General features: G+C 40.8%; 1 protein-coding gene across 4 annotated transcripts in view; it reads left to right on the plus strand.

Moving 5' to 3' along the window:
* LOC121959444 (probable E3 ubiquitin-protein ligase HERC1) overlaps nucleotides 1-20,591 on the plus strand; it is a 51,301-nt gene extending 30,710 nt beyond the window's left edge. For all 4 annotated transcript variants that reach the window (XM_042508717.1, XM_042508713.1, XM_042508716.1 and 1 more), the window contains 37 exons: nucleotides 634-820; nucleotides 932-1,059; nucleotides 2,071-2,279; nucleotides 2,518-2,777; nucleotides 2,955-3,007; nucleotides 3,101-3,298; nucleotides 4,291-4,456; nucleotides 4,549-4,798; nucleotides 5,957-6,179; nucleotides 6,274-6,548; nucleotides 6,849-6,976; nucleotides 7,221-7,348; nucleotides 7,636-7,863; nucleotides 8,584-8,711; nucleotides 9,321-9,520; nucleotides 9,677-9,791; nucleotides 9,986-10,117; nucleotides 10,239-10,337; nucleotides 10,685-10,858; nucleotides 11,689-11,973; nucleotides 12,115-12,180; nucleotides 12,645-12,770; nucleotides 12,868-13,006; nucleotides 13,274-13,455; nucleotides 13,578-13,733; nucleotides 13,846-13,968; nucleotides 14,183-14,285; nucleotides 14,570-14,739; nucleotides 14,834-14,972; nucleotides 15,653-15,822; nucleotides 15,995-16,164; nucleotides 17,255-17,420; nucleotides 17,534-17,610; nucleotides 17,705-17,957; nucleotides 18,087-18,239; nucleotides 19,662-19,967; nucleotides 20,054-20,591. In XM_042508717.1, coding sequence (XP_042364651.1) covers nucleotides 634-820; nucleotides 932-1,059; nucleotides 2,071-2,279; nucleotides 2,518-2,777; nucleotides 2,955-3,007; nucleotides 3,101-3,298; nucleotides 4,291-4,456; nucleotides 4,549-4,798; nucleotides 5,957-6,179; nucleotides 6,274-6,548; nucleotides 6,849-6,976; nucleotides 7,221-7,348; nucleotides 7,636-7,863; nucleotides 8,584-8,711; nucleotides 9,321-9,520; nucleotides 9,677-9,791; nucleotides 9,986-10,117; nucleotides 10,239-10,337; nucleotides 10,685-10,858; nucleotides 11,689-11,973; nucleotides 12,115-12,180; nucleotides 12,645-12,770; nucleotides 12,868-13,006; nucleotides 13,274-13,455; nucleotides 13,578-13,733; nucleotides 13,846-13,968; nucleotides 14,183-14,285; nucleotides 14,570-14,739; nucleotides 14,834-14,972; nucleotides 15,653-15,822; nucleotides 15,995-16,164; nucleotides 17,255-17,420; nucleotides 17,534-17,610; nucleotides 17,705-17,957; nucleotides 18,087-18,239; nucleotides 19,662-19,967; nucleotides 20,054-20,239 — 6,251 coding nt within the window. In that variant the 3' untranslated portion in view covers nucleotides 20,240-20,591. The remainder of the gene's footprint in view (nucleotides 1-633; nucleotides 821-931; nucleotides 1,060-2,070; nucleotides 2,280-2,517; nucleotides 2,778-2,954; nucleotides 3,008-3,100; nucleotides 3,299-4,290; nucleotides 4,457-4,548; nucleotides 4,799-5,956; nucleotides 6,180-6,273; nucleotides 6,549-6,848; nucleotides 6,977-7,220; nucleotides 7,349-7,635; nucleotides 7,864-8,583; nucleotides 8,712-9,320; nucleotides 9,521-9,676; nucleotides 9,792-9,985; nucleotides 10,118-10,238; nucleotides 10,338-10,684; nucleotides 10,859-11,688; nucleotides 11,974-12,114; nucleotides 12,181-12,644; nucleotides 12,771-12,867; nucleotides 13,007-13,273; nucleotides 13,456-13,577; nucleotides 13,734-13,845; nucleotides 13,969-14,182; nucleotides 14,286-14,569; nucleotides 14,740-14,833; nucleotides 14,973-15,652; nucleotides 15,823-15,994; nucleotides 16,165-17,254; nucleotides 17,421-17,533; nucleotides 17,611-17,704; nucleotides 17,958-18,086; nucleotides 18,240-19,661; nucleotides 19,968-20,053) is intronic.
* The last annotated feature ends 2,290 nt before the right edge of the window (nucleotides 20,592-22,881 follow it).

The raw sequence follows: 22,881 nt of genomic DNA on the forward strand, positions 1-22,881 counted from the left end.
GGGTGTTAAAACATCACATTTTCTTTTTGCTGTTTTTCTGCCTCAAAACAGTCTGTACCTCAGAGACTGTTCCTTCTGGAGCAAATTAATTTTTGGGATAGTTTTCAGATTTATCACTTCTCATGGGGAAAATGCAGGAAAAAAAATGATCCAAGCCTCTGAACATTTTGGCTCGAAGTCCCAAAACAGGGCATTTTGAATTTTATGCAAAGCCAGTTTTCACTAAAATGTTGCACACAGAATATGTCGACCCCTAAGACTACAATATCTCTTCATGATAAAGGTGATTAAATACTGATCCTTTGCTCACGCATGGCACAGATCAATATGTGTAATAACAAGTTAACAAGGGATCCTAGGAGTACACAGTGCACCAATATACACTGGTTTTCAACATCACTTCAAATCACAAACTCTTCACATTGTTTAAATATTAGGCCTTCACTCGCTTACTTTTTCTCAAATTCACACACTAACCCTCATCGCACACTCAGAGCAGATGTGTCGGTCTGACCTCAGACAGAACACAGCAGCATGATCATCTGGTGATGATGTCCAACACAAATTTGCACTCTATGATCCGTCTTTTCTTTTTGAACTCTGACAGTTCAACTTCCCTGTGGTCCCTCCCAGATGTAGCAGGTGACTTGGACTCTCAAACCATCGAGGTGTTGGCCAGCTGGATGCTTGAGCACCCCCTGACAGAGGAGCAGCAGGCAGCTGAGTCTGCAAGACCGGAGGGTGCTCCTGACACTCCGTCGCCAGATGGGCCAGAGACAGTGCAATGTCCCGAGCGGCCCACCAGTCAACCCAGTGAAAGGTCAGGGATCTGAGGAACTCACTGACTGTTTTTAATCTGGTGCTCGCATTATGGTAATCATTGTTACAAATGCAGCCAATAGAATGATGGTGTCTGTTATTTTGTTTACAGTCTCTTGCCGGGACTCGACTGGATCGAGAGGGAGAACTTCTTGGATGTCCACCTCACAAGGAACAGACCTCCTCCTGCACGGCGGCGACGCTCAGGCCCGAGTCAGAGGACCTCTTTCCGAAGGGCAGGTCAGAGTCACAGCATTGAACCAGTAATAGAATGTACTCATTGTAAAAAAAATATTCATTAAAATAAGAAAAGTGCACTAACTAGAGTACAGGTCTGCCCGATTTTATCGCAGCCACTTTAGGCTATTCTTGTAATTTCAACAGACGTGCAGCAGTGCGTTTCAAAAGCCAATAAAATTCACACCATGTCAATTTTTGATGGAGCCACAGTGCATTAACAGGCACTGTGTGTCATACAGAAATAATATAATTTTGAGGAGCAATGTTAATTTAATGAGAAAAACTCAGCCACAAATCTTTCATCCATGTTATGGAACACTAGATTTTTAATAGCATTTCTTTTTTGTCTGTTGGCAACAAAATTGGAAACAACAACAACAACAACAACACAAGTACACGAGTAAAACAGACCAAAAAAAACATTTAAATATGTAGTCTGCTTACTTACTCATGGTAGAAACACAAATTTTGAAGAAAAATGACCAACGATCAACAAAATCTGCAAGTCTGTAAATTGGGCAAAGACAAAACCTTTCAATAGATGTCAGTTTTTGAGCAAAAGGTCAAATTGAGGCCTGCAATAGATGAGGCATGGCTTGTTTTTAGCCGAGTTGATTTCTAGAAAATGTGTGGCTCCTTTCTGGCTGGTTAAGATTAGTGAAGAGTCAGCATTAAATGACGGTATTAAAGATGTTATTCAACAATTGTGAATCACCACAATGGTGAGAGGTATTTGAGCATGTACTCATATGCACATCAAATATAAAGGTATTGGTCAAGTAGTTTTAGAGATTATCTGTGGACAGATGGATACACATACTCATACACACACTCATGCATCTACACAAACATCACATGATCCCCTCCAGATAGAGATAACAAATGTCTACATGCTGGTTTGGAGCTGTCATTACTTGATTATTGTGATTAGTCTGTGCTATGACTCACAATTAAAGCCATGCTATACATTTTACTGTTCATTTTCATTTGAAGCAAACACCATCTTTTCAGACTTGCCGTCACCCAACCCCCTCCCGCAGCTGTACCAACAGCACAGCTTGGTCAGTGATTGGCCAGAGCAGGTGGAGTTTCATCCCTACTCTGCTGAGGAGGAGTCCGAGTTGGGCTACATGGATGACCCATACCATGAAGAAAGTTATGAGGACCTGCTCACCCCTTCATTCTTCAGCTTGGAGAGAGACACACTCCAGATAGTGGAGGTGACGCACACACTGTCATCACCAAAGCTGCATGACATAAAACAAAAATATAACTTGTGATAACTTTGAATATGCAAGGCATGATTCAAAATACAAAACACTGTCCACTGTGTTGCTTGTGGACTTTTTCTTTTTGTTTCATGGTTTGCTTAAAACATAACTGTAAAAAAAACCATCTGTTCTCTCATTGTCCTTATTAGCAGAAATATCGTGAACCATCTTATTTTTTTTGTTTTAGGTTGGAGAAGAACACAGTCAGATGGTGAAGTGTGAACTGTGCAACACCCTCACTCTGCAATTTAACAATCACATAAAGCGGCGTCATCCAGGTTGTGGTCAGAGTGCTGCACGTAAGGGTTATGACAGCACCGGGGCCTATGTGGATGTCTGGTTCAAAGGGGAATGTGGCTCCAACTTCCCCTTCTACCTCCTCTGTAGCTCCTGCAGGGAAAAGTATCTGGCTGCAAACCTGAATGACCCAACTTCTAAATATGAGAGGTAGAGTAGATTATACCACAAATGATGGTTGATGCAATGCAACACACATACTGTAGGAACCAAAAATGCTGCCTCTGGACTGTCTTCTGTTCTCATACTATTATAAAGACTTGGTTGGTTAAAGTAAACTGGTTGTGTAGCCTGGATCTTATCTTTGTTGTCTTCCTTTTGCTTCAGGATTAAAGGCCTGACGTCTGATTTGATCGGTCAGTTAGACAGCACTTCTGATGGTAGGGAAGGTCATTTTTACAACACAATTATTTTATCTTTAAAATGATTTTACTGTGAATTTCATAGTGTGATTGGTGCGTCTGTTTGCTCAGATGATTGGGAAATGAGCCATCAAGATGAGTGTGATACAGACAAGCTGACAGGACTGGAGGACTTTGGACTTTTGCTGAGACCATTGGGGCTGACTGAAAAGAAGCTGGTGCCTGACCCCATTGCCTTCACTGAGCCAGATCCCCTGGGCTCCCTGGTTTACAGCTCAGTGGACCCTACTAGAGCAGTAACTCCCAAAGGTATTATGTGTTTTTTTAGGTGTGTGTTTTGCTTTATGTTATTGTTTTGCCTAATTTCAGTATAGGAATACCTGTCATTAGCTGAATGCGTTCAAAAGTAGAGGAATTCAGAAGTACCTCAACATTTATTTTTATCTTTCGTTTTTGTAGTTAAAGACCCCACTTGTTTTTCTTGCAAGCCTCTTGTAAATGAAGAATCCAAAAATTCAGCCGAACTGAAAAAAAAAAAAACAGTCCCAACAAACCTGTATGGGAAACATCCTGTTATATATCAGCCTATATCCCATTGACATGATAATGCAACTCTACAAGTGACCAAGTTACGTGCCTGTTCATATTGAAAATGGGGGTTAATTAGTTGGTAATGATTGTTTTTTAAAGAGTGGAAATGGTCATGTAGCAAAAATTCGTTATCATTAATATAGTTCTTGATGAGACAAAGCACACCTTGGAATCAATCTACATTACCTCTACATGATTTTCCAGTCACTTTTTCTGCAAGTCTACCCTGACTCAAGGACAGTGTGATACCAAATAAACCACCAACAGCCACAATTAAAATTCTGTTATCCGCACACCTGTAAATATGAATCCCAGGCCATATATGCAGCATTACATTGCAATTACTTGGTAGCTAATCTTTCTCTTGTTCATGTCGCAGTGAATGTTTTTGTATGTCTCTGATTAAGGATTTAGCCCACTTGTTGTAACACACACACACCCACATTCCCTCTGTGCTTCTTGGCAGCAAAAGAGTACAACCACAGTCAAACTTACTGCAGCAGAGTGACTCATCACTCATTTATCATAGCTGGGCATTTGAAGCACACATAATGTACTCCCAGATGTCCCATTTGATCCAGTTTTTTGACGTTTTTGCATGCCCACACAACGTGGTGTGTAAAAATGTGAGTTTGGTAAGATGTATCAGGGATTTGTCCGAGGATTTACCATAATGTCAGCCTTTTGTTCTGTGTTTTTGTGTTATCCAGGTAATGCCCTTGTTGAGCAGAAGACCTCTCTGAGTCTTGGGCAGCAGGCCGTGTCACTGAGGGACTCTCATGATAGACTAAAAGCTTTGAGAAGAGTCACCTCCACCGCCCAGATTCTGCTAGCTTACAGCATGGTGATGAGAGCACTGTCTCAGACTGCCTCCAGGTACTTCTGTCCAGAATACATAGTTTTATTGATTCATTTTTTGTCATCAGTTAAATGTGGTTTTAAAACTTATCTTTTATCTTCATCTCCAGTGCAACAGTGTGTAGTCACTCCAGTGGACTGGAGTCCTTGGGTCTGGCAGATATCCGTATCCTGGTTCGTTTAATGACTCTAGCAGCAGGGGGCAGGGCTCACACCTGTGTGGACGGGCATTCAGGTGTGAAGGGGCTGTCGACAGAGCGCACCAACTCCACCTGCCTCAGCTTCCTTACCTCAGCCATCGGCAGTGTGGTGTCCCACAGCCCAACTGCTTACAGGCAGCTAGTAGAGATATGCACCCAGGTCAGTTTTAATCAGTTAATCCACTCATTCTGAATACTGTATAGGCTAATTACTAATGTGCTGAGATATGATCTAAAATCTGCATCACAATAACTGTATTACTTAATCACTTCTATCATAAAGTGTCACATTTGATAACAATAGATTAACATGTTTTTGAATGTACCAGTAAATTACACTTCCTTTTTGTGCTGCCTACTTTTATGGACTAATTTTGTAGGCAAATTTTAGGTTAAAAAACTGATGCTTTTGATAGTTTGATAGTCACTGCAACCCAGAAGAGGGGAAAGAGGGGAGCAAATTGTTTTGATTTCTTTTGAAAAAAATGGAAAAACTGAGCAATGAACTACTTGGCAAGAAATATCCTGCAAATTGCAAGAAATTAGTAGATTAAGAAACATTTAAAAATCAGCTGGGGAAAAGTAGCCAGAAAACTATATTTAGGATTATCCTAATTAAATATTGAAAATTATGTCCTTGTTTGTTTTTGGTTTATTTTGCCTTCCTCTTTTTTTCTTTCTTTCCTTCTTTTTCTTTTTTTTAAAAGTAATTTCAGGTAATTTTCTTGCACTTTTTGCAATTGTTTTGCAAATTTTTGGATAGTTTCTTCTCAAGTTACTCATTGCCTCCTTCCCATGTTTGTGAATGAAATCAAGCCAACTTGCTAATATTTTGAAGGGTTAAAACAACAAAAATAAACATTGTATATATTGTTGCCATGGCAAAAGGTATAATTATATTAATTTCATGATAAAAACCTCCTCTCCTGAAAACCGTATGAGCCATTTCTTGTTTGTTTCTTTTTTCTTTTTTTTTCCACAACCATTACCAAAAAAACAAACTGTGATGGCCATGCACATGACATTAGAAATGTACTAAACTAGGAATTAAATTACAGACATGTTTCTATATGTTAGCATTTTTGGTGGGCCTATTCTAAAAGTACAATGAGAGTAATTTAGGTCAGTAAAAGACTCTTAAGTAGTTAATAAATTTGGTTTCTTGTTCAGCCCTACTAATTACAAATGATGAAATTCTGATCCATTAATTAAACATATCATTATCTCGGATTTGAGGGATTATTGGAATGTGAACAAATGTAAGTGCCAGCAAATGGGTGAAAATTCTAAAATATCTTTTTACTATTGCTGCCTGTAGGACCTGATGGCAGCAGCTACAGGGGTAAACATCGGGGCCATCAGTGACCCGCAGCAGAGAGGATGTCTGAGCTCCAGTCTGACAGCACAGGGAGCCCAGCAACAGAGAGACTACATTGAGCAGACGCCTCCTACATTCCTGGTCACACAAAATCTGGTGTCCCTGCTCACTGAGAAGGGCGTTCACTGCCTCAGCACAGATAAGGCAGAGCACGAGGCCAACGGTGAGAGGAAGTAGTATACTGAAATAGTTGTGTTGTTATGTGTAATTACTTATTGTAGTGTTTAATGTAATTTTTCTCTATATATGTGACCTAGATACAAACCAAGGGGTGTCTTCCTCGTCCTTGCCTCCTTCTCCTTTACCCCACCTGAGTGCCAGAGTGGGCCCTCTGGAGCTCGCTAATGCATTGGCAGCGTGTGTCCTGTCCGCCAGGCTGACCAGTAGACACCGCCAGTGGGCAGCACAGCAGCTGGTGCAGGCTTTAGCTGCCACAGGAAGGGACAGTCCTCATCGGCCCCAAACATACAGCGACCTGGCTGGAGACCTGCGCAAATGTCCTCTCAAGAGGCTAGAAGGACATTACAACAAGGTGAGGGGCTTACAATGTAATCTGCATTATAACCTTCTTTTTAAAACAGGATATGTATTGGTTTTTTATGCTTTTTGATGTAACTTTATAGCCCAAAAAGCATTTCCTGTGTTCTCACTACTGGATGAGATGTTTTTTAGTTTGTTTTTCATGAGGTCAGCTCAAACATTCTCTGAAAAACAGACAAGTGCGAATATTGAAGTCTCCTTGGATCTGTGGAGAATTCAGGCATTTCATGACCCATCATGACAGGTGAAGTTAAAAAAAAAAAATGGTTTCACTTATTTCTTTTCTGTTCAGGTGTCCAGCTGTTCCTGGAACAGTGACCAGAGTTTGTTGGCTACATGCTCTCAGGACAAAGTGGTGCAACTGTGGAGCATCAGCCAGAACACAGTGGAGTTACAGACCACCTTCTCCTGCATTGCCAGGTTTTGTCTGCTTGTTTCAGTCAGATTTGTACTGCGCAGTGCTAATTTTGAAAGAATATTCATTTAAATTTGTATCAGTGAATTGTAAACATATGAAATGTCAGTGGCAAGTTTTTTTGTCTTTTGTAGATAAAGCAACAAACTGAGACATTTCTGAAGATCTTGCAGAGGGGTGCTATGCCATCAAAGAACTAGGATTAATTACTGCTGTAAATGTTTTCTTCCTGGGACTGTCTCTTTCCAGTAAGACGGACAGATCGAGCAGTGAGAGGGCCGGTAGATGTCAACACATGGCTCCTGTATACTGGAGTACAGGGGGTAACTTTTTGGCTGCACCAGAGAACAAACACATCAACATTATGAACATCAGGGGTAAGTCTGGCTTTTCTGTCTCTTAACTTATCTAGTGCCTATGAAAATAAAATTATTGTGGTTGATTAGTTTTCCTAGTACTGTTGTTAACCTTATAACCATATAACAAAACAAAATGTTTTTGCAAGTAGTACAGTAGAAAGACTTGATTACTAAGAACAGAGAAAGTTCAATTCTTCAGCACATGAACACGAAAAGTGTCGAACTCTTAACAACATTAGTTTTAAGATGCCTAACTATCAGCAAAGTAGTTCCTACATTTTTTTTTTTTTTCCTGTACCTTACAGGATCTCACTGTCATGTGGAGGCTCAGGTGTCTCGGATCACAGCCCTCTGTTGGGCTCAGTCTTTCAGCTTGTGGGTTCTTGACCAGCCGGCGGCCTGTAAGAACAGACCTGCTGAGAGCCTGTTGATTGGACGGCTGGACGGCACCCTCTGCTGGCTGCAGGTCACAATGCAGCAGCTAGACCTGCATGTGACGAGCACCGAACTCAAACATTGCCACAGAAAAGAGGGTAAGTTTGTTTGTTTGTTTATTTCATTTGTACCACAATTAAAAAATTTTGCAGATTTTGTACCAAAGTGCTACACAAAGTCAAACGTGTGTATACATATTAACATAACATAATAGATGAGGAGTCTGCTACACACTGTTTAATGTCTAAAACTGCAGCTTCTTACTGAAACAGAATGACATAAAGAGAATGATAGCTGTCTCATGTCTGCATGGTTTAATATAATGCTACGGTCAGCAGGTGATTAGCTAAGCTCAGCATACAGCTCACACTATATGTTGTTTGTTTAATACATAAACAAATAGGAATGTAAAAACATCAAGTTGCAGGCTCACAGGGAGTTCTTGGATGGATGCATTGACTTCCTGGAGTTTTTTTAGGTGTGTGAACCAAGTGACAACCTCTGGGTCTAAAAAGTGAAGCCAACTGGAAGTGCCTTTAACCTGCATTCTTTCTAATGGTCAGCAGGGGGCGAAAAAGGTTGCAAAAAGTAGTACAATTGTATACAAGTCGATAAGAAAATGACTCTACTTGAGTGGACACAGCTGTTTCCCTCTACTTTCAGTCTGCCTCTCTTCAGTATGCTACGTTAAACTAACTACCTACTTGCTGTAGCTTAATATCTAACATAAAGACACAGGAGTATTGATCTTATCATCTAACTCTGCTATAAAGTGAGCAAGTGCATTGTTTTTTTTCCAAATTTCTGATCTCTTCTAGCTCCCCAGTGTGTAGCCTGGCACAGTGAGGACAAGCCCTTTGCAGTGGGCTACCCCAGTGGAAAGATCCTTTTGGCTACAACTGAGACCTATGAGAATGATCAGCCTGAAGTGCTGTCTGTCTTCCAGGTTTGTTTTCAAAATGCACTCCAGAGCACATGTAAAAGAACAACAGCTCTGACTCACTTTGCTGTCTACACATTGGGCCTCATGCAGCAGCATTCTCTTAAATTTCTCTTATATTTTTCTCTTGATTTTCTGGTAAGACAAAATATAAGAGAGGTCAACTGTAGATACTCTTAACATTCTTAACCATCCATGAAAAGGTGTTTAAATAAATTTGATAAATCAAAAATGAAATGAAAAATCCTCATACACATAGTATACATGAGAATCTCGAATCAAGAAATGTTTTTTTTTGCATGAAAAAAGGACTTACATGATCATAAAAATAGATGCCAATTATTTTTCTAATTAACTGACTAACTGTTTCAGATGCACCCATATATTGTCATATGGTTTTTGCACAAAAATCTTAGGAGAGAGAAGAGCAAAAATAGGAAATCGTTGGTAAATCCCCAAAATCAGTGGGTACTAACTAAATAAGTACAAATTGTGGATATGAGCAAAAATAAGAGAAAAATATCATTTCTTGCATGAGGCCTATCCTGACATAAAATATACATATAATTGTTTTCCACTTTTCTCTTATTGATGTCTTGCTTATTTTACTCTCAGGATGGTGTGAGTTCTCTCAAATGGGACCCCACAGGACACTTGCTGCTCTGTTTGGGGAAGTCAGAGGTAGTGGAGATACTGGGGCGCTGTGGGGGCACCTGGGTGACCCTCCACTCCCTCATTCACTCCAGCGCTGTAAACATTGCTGAATGGTGCCCACTCGCTGGCAGAGCACCTGATCCCAGGCTCATGTTGGCTGCGTGAGTTTACATTACAAATCCTTCTTTCTTTCTCTTTTGTGCTTGACATTGCTGTTAACAACCAAAACAGCAACAATGCTACAGAACAAAAAAAATGATGTGTATTTAAATATGTATGTCATTATTTCTCATTTAAAACTCTCCATGCTTCTATAGAGGTTGCCAGAATGGCTCTGTGCATGTGTGGACGCTGCCACAGGGGGGTACTTTTGTATCTTTGCCCAACATACTGAACAGCTCCCCAGGCCAGGAGAAAAGCACTGATGTCAAGGTCAGTTTGGATCTGCTGTTGGAGCTGCTTTTTCCATCCATGGTTCCACTAATATCTTCAGCTTTTCGAATGAGAAAATCTTTCCCAGCTTTTAAGTGCCAGCTATTTGTCTGATTTTGCCTTGTGGTGTTTGCAGCATTTGCCTCTGATTTTTTTTAGCTCATGTAATCTCCCAGCTCTCTTTCTTTTTACAGCATGGGAGTGAAAAGTGTGTGCTTGTACTTCACGGGCACATTACAGCAGTGAAGTCCCTTTCATTCTGCTGCAGTGGTCTGGCTCTGGTCTCTGGTGGGATAGGAGGACTTCTCAACATCTGGTCCTTACAGGTCAGAGAAGAACATTCACTGTTTCTTTGACCTGAAATCATTAATATATATCACTCATAACATTCATCTGCCAAAAGTGTATATCATTTTTAATCCTCCTGCTTCTCTGTGTGTCTTGCAGGATGGTTCAGTCTTACAGACTGTTACAGGTCTGGGTGCAGTTGTCAATACCACCTGGATACCAAACTTGGGTGTAGCTGCTTGCTTTGGGAGGTCAAAGGTGATTCAGATCACTTTTAATTTCAATTTTCAAGGCTTTTTTGGGGGGATTTTATGGTAATATAAGATAACTGTCTCCTGGGTTTAACTTCATATTTAGCATACAGATATGATAGTGGTGTTGATATTTTTAACTGACTTTTGACAAGACGACAAATAAGCATATTTCTTCATTTAGAGAACCCAGAATATCAGAGTGGTTTTCTTCATTATCCTGTAATGTTCATTTCTGTATTGGTTTATTACTGTAAGAGCAGATGTGAAAAAAGTGAGTTGAATATGCACTTGCAACATTTTCTCTCCCCTGTGTCACTTGACAGTCCTGTTCTGTCATTGTTTATTCCCCAGGATGTTTTGTTGATCTGCTGCACCCCTGACTGGATGAGTCAGAACCACGTGCTAGCTTCCTGTCGGATGGTCCTCAGAAGCCAGAACATCCTGGGTCTAAATCGAGCACCCTGTTTGGCCGTCTTCCTGGAGAGGCTGCCCTTGCTGTTGCAGGAGCAGTACAGCTATGAGCGGGTTATTACTGAAACTACATTTTAAAGAAACAGTCAGATCAGCCCGAAATCAAGAATACATATTCTTCTACCTGTATTGCTCTTTTTTTTATCTAGATTGTTTTGGTGTGAGTTGCCGAGTGTTAGAGATATCAGCTGTAGAGATCAACAATTGTGGTTTACTTCAGGAAAATTGACTGAGCAGCAAGCTTTTTTTGTAGCAGTGCCCTGATTTTACATTCATACAGGTAGAAGGATACATGGTGTATGATAACAACCATATTAAAATGATGGAAATAGTCTATAAAAACAAATGACTTGCAGCAATGTCTCGCAAGAAAAGTATACAGCAATAAAAATGGTAAAATGATGAAAAAGTTACATAAAAAACATTTTTTTCTAGGAGAAAATGATATATAAAAACAAAAATAATAAAATATAGAATATAAAAACAATAAGTAACAATCAGGTGTACTTTGGTAGAAATAAAATGGTTTCTACACAAAACTGTTTACAACAAGGTCTGTGGATTATCTTGAGTAACCAGGTCATGATTTCTGGAAAGAGACATTGCTGCAGAGTTTTTCGAATGCATTTTGTGGCGTTTTGCGCTCCACAAAACGATTGCCATCTAGTTCCATTATATTGAAGATCAGGCAGTAATCTCTGTGGCTGATATTTCCAACACTCAGCACCTCACACCAAAACAATCAAGACTGATAAATAGCACTACAGGTAAGAGGAAAAGATCTATTTTTGATTTTAGAGTGAACTGTCCCTTTAAAATTGTTTTGGTGCTGTTTTGTCAGCCTTAGCTGAGACATAATTTTTTAATTTCACCTCTTAATGCAGACCCACGTGGCAGCCGGTGACCAGCTAGTCCACAGTGCCTTCCTGCAGAGCCTGTCCTCCTTGACTGTCGGTTTGTCCTTAGAGAAACACCTGTGCCGTTTCCCACGCCCCCCACACCACACAAGTCCTGATGCCCACTCCTGCCCGTCAGAGTGGAGCTGGCTCGCCACTTACGCCACCACCGTCCGCAGTGCTGAGGCTATTGCCAGCGGTACAGCCTTCCCAGAATCCTTCAATCTTTTAGAGCTTCAAGATGTGGATGTCACTGAAATCAGCAAGGCACTGGTGAGTGGTGGCAGTTGCCCTTGTGCAGATTTTTTTTTTAGGACATGGTTGATAAAGTATGTTTCAGAAATCTGAATTGACTGAAATATACACAAGATCCCCCAATAATGGCATCTATTGAGAGACGTCTCTGTCTTCTAGGACAACAGTAAGTGGAGCTTCAGGATGGATGAACAGCTGATGTCATGGGCCACCACCCGACCAGAGGTAACAGCTTAGCCATTTTGAAACAGTATTTTCTTTTAGCTGGAGAGTGTTATACAGGGTTCTACAGTCATGAAAAACCTGGAAAAGTCATTGAATTTGCAGAATTTTTTGAAACTGTTCGAGAAGTCATGGAATTTTGTTGTGTGTTATTAGATTGTTGACACCGTAATCTTCCGTAGATAATCTACCACATAATGTAACATGATGGCAAATATTTTTTCTGTAGCTGTCAATGTAGCTCCGAGTAGCTCCATCACATACGTCGCTTTATTTACTCTCCTTCATGTATGCCAGCTAGCTGAGATTATGTTTATATAGAGTTTAAATCTGATATGTTTGACTTTTGCTAGGCAAGTGGGGCAAGAAAAAAAATATTATGGGTCCTTGAAAAGTCATGCAAAAGTTTTGTCCATGAAAATTTGTGGGAACCCTGGTTATAATAAACTGTAATTTCTGTTTCTTAGGATTGGCAACTAGGCGGGAAGAGCGAGGTGTACTTGTGGGGGAACGGACGTTATGGACAGTTGGCAGGAATGGGAACAAACCTCATGTTGCCTACTCTTGCGCCCTCTCTGTTACAGACACAACAGGTAACAACTTTTCCACCCAGGACACAATCTTTGCCCTTGATTGATACTGTTTTTTAATTGATTTCTCCCTTTGTGGGTGCTTTTTATTGTCGTTCAGGTTGTGTGTGGACAGAACTGTTCTTTCCTGGTCCAGTCCAATGGGACAGTACTGGCTGTAGGAGAAGGGCAATATGGCAGACTGGGCCAGGGCAATTCTGATGATCTCTATGTCCCAACAATCATCTCAGCTTTTCAAGGTAAAGTATTGATCATGGGCCTCAAGACAGATGTGGTCATTTCTGCTTTGACCCAATTGTTTGTTAGTTTTTTTCTTATTCTCTGTTTTATAAGTCGAGCTTTACTGACCCACTGAACTATTACTTATTTTTCAGCTTTTAACTGTATATTGTTTTACTTATGTCCTGATGTTTTGTTGTTTTGGTTTTGTCGTATCTGTAAGTTGACCTTGAGTGTCCTGAAAGGCACCCATAAATAACATTTTTTATTGTTGTTATTATTATAAGGGTATGTGGTGACTCAGCTGGTGACGTCCTGCGGGTCCGATGGACACTCCATGGCCCTGACTGAGACTGGGGAGGTGTTCAGTTGGGGAGACGGAGATTTTGGAAAACTGGGCCACGGCAACAGTGAAAGGCAGAGGAGACCCAAACAGATAGAGGCCTTACAAGGAGAAGAAGTTGTTCAGGTAGAGATAAACCTGCTGTGAACTCCTACGGTGTAGGAAAAAAGTTCCAAAATTAACATAAACAAATCAATTTCACTCTATGCTTTCTGAAACTTTCATATGGCTTGTCTGTGTCTTGCTAGCTCGCTTGTGGTTTCCGCCACTCCGCTGTGGTGACAGTGGATGGGAAACTGTTCACCTTCGGCAGTGGTGAATCTGGTCGTCTGGGTCAAAGGTCAACATCAAACAAGATGCTGCCTGAAAGGGTGGCTGCCCTGGAGGGATATCATGTCGGACAGGTTAGAACTGGACTTTTAATTCTTACATTCAGATGGTGACACAGTCTTCACCAGAAAACCAGAAAATGATTAAAGTTTAGCTCAACAAAGATAACTTAGTTACCTTTCTCAGGTGTCGTGTGGTCTCAATCACACACTCGTGCTGTCGCTTGATGGCATGGTTGTGTGGGCATTTGGAGATGGGGATTATGGCAAATTGGGAACTGGTTCTTCTACAGCAAAATACTACCCTCAGGTAAGTTAACAGAGACAAAGACTCAAATACACGAATCCTCAAAAGACCAAACACAGGTTACTTATGTTACAGAGTAAACCAGGTTCTTTTCAAATTCCAAAGTCATGCTTATCATTACCTCCTTTGTATCCATTGCTTTAAGAAATTATTCACCAATTTTATTTTAATGGATTGCTTTATACAATATAGTGAGATATTACCCTTCTGCTTTTAGAAAGTGGAGCAGCTTTGCAACAAGGGAATTAAGAAGGTCTGTTGTGGAACTCAGTTCTCTGTGGCGTTGGCCTGTGATGGACATGTTTACACATTCGGACAAGGTAAGTTTTATACTGAAAATGTTGTTTCATGTCTCCATTTACTTTTTGAAACACCTGCAGTGCTTTCTTACCCAATACATGAAGATTTAATCAGGATTGTAAATGAATCTGTAAAGTGGAGGCATGGTGGTGTAGTGGTCACCACTACCAAAAAAAAGTCTTTAATCTTAGGTGTCAGAATCCTGATGAACACTACATGCAGAAAAAAAAAAAAAATTCTTGGTTTATTTGTTTGAGCACAGTTCTTTATGCCGCTGCGTTACTCCCTCTCTCTGTTTATTCAGAGCGTCTGATCGGCCTGCCGGACTCCATGCTGAAGAATAAATCCTGCCCCCAGGTGGTGCCGTCTCTGGAGGGGCTGTTCATAGAAGAAATTGCCGTGGGCTGTGAACACGTGCTCGCCCTGTCCTCCACTGGAGACGTCTATGCCTGGGGCTGCAACAGTGAGGGACAGGTAACAACATCCTCTTCTATAAAATTACATACTCCGACAATCTGAAGTTTGCTTACACTGCACATCTGTATTGTCTTGTATGTTTGTGATCCAGCTTGGCTTTGGGCACTCAAACCCTGTGAAGGAGCCCATGCTCATAACAGCCCTCCAGGGGAAGAACATCAGACAGATCTCCGCTGGCCGCTGCCACAGCTCAGCATGGACCACCCCCTCTACCTCGATGAAACACTCAGGTACACCCACAGTCCTACTGCACATAATAACGATCATAAAAGTAATGATGGCATTTTTAAAAACGATTGTTTATCAAGTCCCTTGAAAGACAAAGCAAAGACAGGAACTCATGGAATAATAAAATAAGCATTAACAAGCATGCCAAACAGAGAAAGGTCTACAGAAGTCGAAAGGCAGGAACAAAATCTGTATACAAAAGGTCAACAAGAATAAAGCACATACACGGAATAAAAGTGATAAATCAAGCAGATCTCAAAAGACAGTTTAAGTACTAAATGAATAAAATTTTATGAATTAATGCAATAAAATACAATAAAAAATAATATAAGAAGACGACATCACATCAGAGGGAATAATACGTAAGAAGATAAGAACATAAATATGAGATAGATAAACAAGTACATCAATTTAACATATGAAAACATGGTAAGAACAGGACATCAGAAGGATAAGGAACAGATAAATAGAGTAAGAGCAGAAAAATGAATAGAGATTAAAATTTTAAAAAAATTAAATAAATATATAGGTGACATCACTTAAAAGCAAGCCTGTAAAGGTGAGTTTGAAGAAGTGATTTAAAAGATGTCACTGACTGTGCGAGCCACAAAAACAGAAAAACTCTTTGCACCTATGGTACATGATAGAGAATTCACTCGGGTCTCCCATTTGTTGTCTTCAGGTGGCTCTGGAAGCTCCCAGCTAGGTCTTCCCCAGTCAGTTCCTCCCCAGTACAACACTCTGAAAGACTGCAGCCCTGATGTCCTCAGCATGCGCCTCAGGGTACTCTACCACTTTTCTGATCTCATGTACAAGTCCTGGAGGCTGCTCAACCTGGATGCCAAGAATCAGGTAATCTTTTATCTAATTTTCTGCCTTTTAAAAAACAAAGTGTCAAAAGAACAGATAATTGAATTCCTGCTAATAACCACGCACCTGCTGCTTTTTAGTCTTTGTCATTTTTTCATTGTAATGGCTCATTTACTCCCCCCCGATTTTATTCCCTGTCCTCTCCTCGATCCAGGTATCCACGTCACGCTATAGTTCAGGGACGACAGCCATCATCCGCGGTGATCTCAGAGGTCTTTTATCACCCAAGGTCAACACTCTGCCTCTAGTGCGATCCATCGGCAGAACAATGACCCAGGGCAAAACGTATGGGCCACAGATCACTGTGAAACGCATTTCCACAAGGTGAGGATGACTTTCTGTTGGCAGAGTATGTATTTCAGGGAGGAGATGCTCGAAAAACAGGAGAATAACAAAATAACCAGCTGTTTTTTACATTGGTCAGCCGGGCTTTGCATTTTAGGACTTGTGTCTGGCATCTTGGTTGCAAGTTTTCTTTATACTGCAACTTTTATTTTGTTGTGCCTCCATGCCGGCGATAGCCGTGATTGAATGTATTATGTTTTTGTTTTGTCCGTCCATCCCATTATTGTGAATGCAACATCTCCAGAAGGCCTTGAGAGTTTTTTTTTCTTTCAAATTTGACACAAACATCCACTTGCACTCAACAATGAACTGCTAACTGTGATGAAAGTCTAGTAAACTTCATCAATCCTTTTTTATTTATTTTTTCTCCTTTTATTTAACGCAATATCTCAAGAATACCATGAGGGAATTTCTTCAAATTTGGCACAAATGTCCACTTTAGACAAGGATGAACTATTTAGAATTTAGTGGTCAAAGGTCAAGGTCACTGTGACCCCATCTGTTGCATCTGCATGAAGGCAATATCCCAAGAACACCTCGAGAAAATTTCTTCACATTTAACACTAACAGACTCAACAATGAACTTATTAGAATTTGTTTGTCAAAGGTCAAGGTCACTGTGACCTTGCATCTCTCTTATTCTCATGAACATAATCTCAAGAAGGCTTTAAAGGAGTTTCCTCAAATTTCGTACAAAAATTGATGGTTGAAGGTAAAAGGTCAAGGTCACTGTGACCTCACAAAACCTGTATTTGGCCATAACTCAAGAGCTCTCATGCTGTTTATGACAAAATTTCACACTAACGACTAGGTTATAATAGGATATAATGAGGATGACATTTTCTAACCAAAGGGTCACATCATATCGTTCTGCAAAAGTAGTTTTCTGGCTAATAATCAATATCATATCTCAAGAACAGAGGGGAAGATATTTGGTGAGACACTGAACTGATGTGTGTGAAGCCTTCATGTATCCACAGACATGGATATAAACTGTAGGTGTCGCTTGACTGGTTCACGGCAGCATACAAATGCCAGGTGGTAATTCCAATGCCTTGCACTTCCACAGAGGGCGTTCAAGCAAGCCCATCTTTGTTCAGATTGCAAAGCAAGTCGTGAGCCTGAATCCTCTGGAGCTGCGGCTTCCATCTCGAGCCTGGAAGGTCAAGCTTGTCGGAGAGGGAGCTGACGACGCCGGGGGAGTGTTTGATGACACCATTACTGAGATGTGCCAGGTAGGATGGAAACCACACAGAAAAGGTCTAATAGCAACAGAGATCGTCAATAATAAAGCCTGAAATAGCCTCTGCTTTTTGTAAATTGACAAATTACAATGTGTTTTCACCAGGAGCTGCAGTCTGGTGTTGTGGATCTTCTGATTCATACTCCCAACAGCTTTGCAGATGTGGGCAGCAACACTGATAGGTGTGAATTTTATGTTCTCTTTTAATAGTCACCAACTTGAATCAAATGTTCAGAAATAATCTCTACCTCTGGCATTGACTGTCTATCCTCACAGGTTCCTGTTGAACCCAGCGGCGCTCTCAGAGGATCACATGGTCCAGTTTCGCTTCCTGGGCATCCTCATGGCTGTGGCTATCCGCACCAAGAAACCTCTGGACCTACATCTGGCTCCGTGGGTGTGGAAACAGCTTTGCTCGATGCCACTGGGAGGTCCTGACTTGGAGGAGGTGGACCTGCTCACCTACCGCACCCTCCAGGGCATCCTTCACCTGGAAAACAGTGGAATCACAGAGGATAATTTCCATGTGGTGAGATATTATGCAAATTGTCTTAGTGCAGAGTCCACCCCTCTACCTTTCATTATTTGTTTCCAAACCTCTCACTTCCTCTTTCCAAACTAATTTATTTTTTCACTCCTGCCTTATCTCCCTCCGAAGATGATTCCACTGGATTCATTTATGGCCCACAGTGCAGATGGAAGGCTGGCTCCTGTGGTTCCTGGAGGTCAAAACATCTCGTTAACCTTCGCCAACCGGACTGAATATGTGGAGAGAGCTCTGGACTACAGGCTGCATGAAATGGATACACAGGTTTGAACTTGAAGTATTTTTAGCTGTTAAAGGAGCAGTGTGTAGGATTTAGTGGCATCTAGTGGCGAGGATTGTAGATTGCAACCTGGTGAAACTTGTTAAATTTTTTTCGGTGTTTTTTGTTCAGAAGGTTTTTACTCGGACCTTACTGCCACAAAAGTCTCATCCTCTCAAACACAAACAGATCAGGTGATCAAAACCAGTAAAAACACTGAAGAAAGCAGTTTCAAATAACAAATGATTATTTTAAATGACAGTAAGTTGTCTTTAATCATTTAGCAGTTTCATGTTACAAATCAGTGTTTCTCCTCGCTGTTCTGCACGTCGCAAACAGGTCACTAGACCAGCACCTGCTGATGTGTGCTCACTTTATTCTCTGATAGTTTAAGATCCAGACGTGCGACAGGTTTTAATCAGAAGTCAGATTATCTAAAGGAGTCTCTTCCTCCCTAAAACAAATGGAGCAGATGAATTAAACTGCTAAAAACATTGAATAAAGCATGTAAACATTAAAAATCAGTGTTTTCCCAATGCTGTTTGGCTTGTTGTGGAGGGGCTGCTAACTACAGCGGCCCACGCAAAAACTCAAACGACCCTCTCTAGAGCTGGTGTATTTACCTTCCCGTGTAACCATCCATCTGCTGAGTAGAAGACCCACCTCATCGACTACCACAACACCACTTAGAGGAGTGTATGTGTAGAGAAATAAAAATAATGCAACAAATCCGTGAAATCAACAGGAGGGGAGCTCAATGACGTTACCTCTAAGCAACCGGTGGCCGCAACGAACAGCTCATGGAGGTTGCAGCAAGTTAAATTATGATGCGTTAAAGCTCTGTTCATTAAATGGTCAACTATAACATTTTCATCATGTGTTCAATGTTATTTTGTAAAATGTAGCTTATGGCAAGAAACTTGAATAAATATGCTGTTTGAAGGAGAAATGTGATATTTTCACAGCAATATAAATGGATAACAGGGAGAGAGTTATGATATAAATAGTTAAAAAAAAGCTTTTTGCTTAAAAATGTTTTTCATGTAAAAGAAGGTTCTTTTAAAGGTTGTTTCATAAATGTGTGTCATTGAATTTCATTCATTCACTCATTCAAAGGTAGTGTAATGAAGGGCTTAATTAATTTAAAACAGTTTAGTTACGTTTATAGCAACCATAGATTTCTGTTTCCCTGGCACGAACCGTGAAATTCTACAACCAGACTCGACCCACATAGGCAGCATTGTTATATAATAAACATTTTGGTGTGGATTTCTCTCCATTGTATCTGAAACTCATCCATTTTAAAGAGCCGGTCTGCCCACCAGTCTCCATTAGCGCTCACTAGACAGCCTGTCTGTTGTGCTGGTGTTGCTCCCTTTATCTCGTCCTCAGAAGTATCAAAGCTGACGTTGCTCTGTTGTGTCCAGGTGGCAGCAGTCAGAGAGGGCATGTCCACCATCATTCCCGTGCCCCTCCTCTCCCTGCTGACGGCGCAGCAGCTGGAGCAGCTGGTGTGCGGCCTGCCAGAGGTCTCCGTTGAGATGCTAAAGAAGCTGGTGCGTTACCGTGACATCACAGAGAGCCACCAGCTTATTGGCTGGTTTTGGCAGAGCTTGGAGGAGTTCACCAATGAAGAGCGAGTGCTTTTCCTACGTTTCGTCTCTGGCCGGTCCAGGTTGCCTTCCAACCCAGCTGATATCACGCAGAAGTTCCAAATCATCAAGGTTGATAGGGTGAGGTCATCACTAATAAAAGAACGATTCTCTATATAAGGAAAAACACATGTGCTAACAATAAACTTTCTCCGCTTATCATTCAGCCCGTCAACGGCCTCCCTACTGCACAGACCTGCTTCTTCCTCTTCCGCTTGCCCCCGTACACGAGCCAGGCCATCCTCGCCGAGCGTCTGCGTTACTCCATCCACAACTGCCCCTCCATCGACATGGACAACTACATGCTGACCCACAACACCGACCCGGCAGACAGCTCCGACACCGAGGACTGAAGCGACAACTGTGGCCAACCTGGTGATGAATGTATCTTCTCCCTTGCCATGCACATTATGCACTGAACACAGATTTTTATTCGCCAAAACCCGTAAGGTAGTGTACTGTTTATATGTCGGTTGATTTGAAGATATGTGTAATTTTGGTTTTCCAGCCGTGCGAGTTGTTGTAATTATTGCAGTGCTTACTCTGAATCAAAACTACAGGGATACAGAATAAGATTTTTAAAAATATAGGTGAATAAGCCACAATAAAGGAGTTAATGTGCCTGTTTGAAAACAATGTAATAATTTAATGACCTGTCACACACAGGCAATATTATTGTAAAATAAAAGAGTGTTTAAATAAGGATTTTGGTGTATTGTATTTAAAATCTCTGCATCCAAATGCTGGTGTTGATGCTGTTGTTATTTATCATTTTTCTACAATTTAAGGTCAGTGGCTGCATGATGTTTTAAATGCATTTTCCTTCAGAGGATGCTGTGTGGCTGTGTGTGAATGGCCCCGTGTGCAACGTCTTCAAGGGTAGATGCAGAATGTGCCAAGTACATGTCGGCATATGCAACGCCAAAGGGGAGATGCAGCTGTGGGTTAACTGATGCTTCAGAGCGCCACTACTGAAGGTAAACTCAGGATGAATCGACATTTGTAAGAAGTGTATGCAACGCGCTTCAACACACACACACACACACACACACACACACTAATGCACACAAATACACACCAAATACCCACTATGAAAAGATATAAATATATATATCAATATATATATATTGCATTGCCTTCTTCCCATGTTTTTGAAAAAAAAAACAAAAAAACAAGCCAATGTGCTAAGGTTTCAAAGGGTTAAATGCTTTTATCATACCTGGGTGGGTATTTGTTGTGAATTTGCAGAATTTGCAATATGTTACAGAATTATTATAATATTTCAAGCACTTTTTTAGATAATTTCCTTTATTTTCTATTTTTTATTTACGTAGTTAGTAATACTAATTCTCAGGTAATTTTCTTGTACTTCTTACAAATTTCTTGCTCTTTTGGGGTGATTATTTTCTTTTGTTGCTCATGGCCTTCTCCCCATGTTTTTGAATGATATCAAGCCAATTTGCTCAGATTTAAAAGAGTTTGTCCTTTTACATTTTATAGTCATTTTTAACTAGACGTTATGATCTGCAATAATGAGCCTGTATTGCAGCCTTGCAACGGACAAAAGAAGACATCTATATAATCAACCAAAAATTAATTCACAGAGAGAACTGGAGAGTTCAGTCAGTCACCTGATTGTCAGCAGGGACCCCTTGGAAAGTCCTGGTCTACCCCAGGAACAGGGCAGAAAACAGAATCAGTGATTTCTCTATCCTGTCACTCTTTTCTGACCTGCTGAAGCAGTGATTGCCTAAAATATAGCCACTCTGTAGCTTTTCCTATTCTTACACTCCTCATCTCAGCCCGGGCAGTGCATTGATCTGTGACTCATGTTTGCAGAGCTGCCCACGTATTTATTCATTCCCACTGCAAAATAGATACACAGGTTAATCTTTCACTTTGACCTTTGTGTCATCTGAGTTGCTTAAATGGCTGATCACCTAGACTTGGACGTCTATTGATGGATAGAATTATTACATTAACATCTTATAAACTGCCTCGGGCTACTGATTTTGTGTAGTAATGACTTTCAACACTCTTCTGCTTAATGGTTGAATAATTTGGCTTTTTTTTTCACTGATGCAGCTCCGTTAGACCTCTTGTTTTAGTGGAGGTGTTGTTTTTAAAACTCACTTTTCACCACAGCTGACTGCTGATTATCATTCAGCTTCACTTTTTTATGACACGGCTGTGAGATCCTGGTGTTTAACTTGACCTGCCGTGCAGTACATTGACATCTGTTTTTGCAAATTTGCTGCAAATACTCCAATATGACCAAAGCGTTTCATCTATTGTTACTGCAGACTGTATAAAATAATTGTTAAGTAAATGAATGACAAACTGTCTGCGAGACGAAATCTATGAGTCAGATCCACCCCTCGCTCACCCACAGTGACCATGCTCTAGTCCAAATATGGTCACTTCTGGCTGCAAAAAAAAAACAAGAAGGAGACTGCCAAAATGCCAAACTTGAGGCTTCAAAACAGGAGTCCACAAACTAATCAGTGATGTCACCATAAATATAAAAATATAGATGCCTCATTGGCTGCTGGATAGTTACACACTTTGGTGTTTTCATCACATGATATTTGAAAGAAGCGGCAAAACAGTTTTTAAATCTTTGTTTCTCTGCAGATTCCCACTTGTTGCAGTCCTTCAAAACGGTCTTATCAAGACTTTTTATCATTTTTGGGATGATTTCAAAATCTTCTAGTCCTGATGTTTTCAGTCAGGCACTGCATTGGTTTCACAAAGCTTAGTTCACCTTTGCTTGATCAAAGTTCTGCAAAACCAGCCTCTCTACAAGTGTCATGACCAACACCTTTTTTTTCTTTCTGTCTGTGCTCTTGCATCAGGCATAAGTCCGACACATGTCTCCTCACACACTGTGACTGTTGGTGTTGGTGACATCTAAAGCCAGTTTCATCCTGTCACTGTGGCTGCTAACCTAAGCAATCAGCCACCACCTCAGCAGTCCCAGGAAACACACACTTTA

This window comes from Plectropomus leopardus, chromosome 20, assembly GCF_008729295.1.
Source record: "Plectropomus leopardus isolate mb chromosome 20, YSFRI_Pleo_2.0, whole genome shotgun sequence".
NCBI classification, from domain to species: domain Eukaryota; kingdom Metazoa; phylum Chordata; class Actinopteri; order Perciformes; family Serranidae; genus Plectropomus; species Plectropomus leopardus.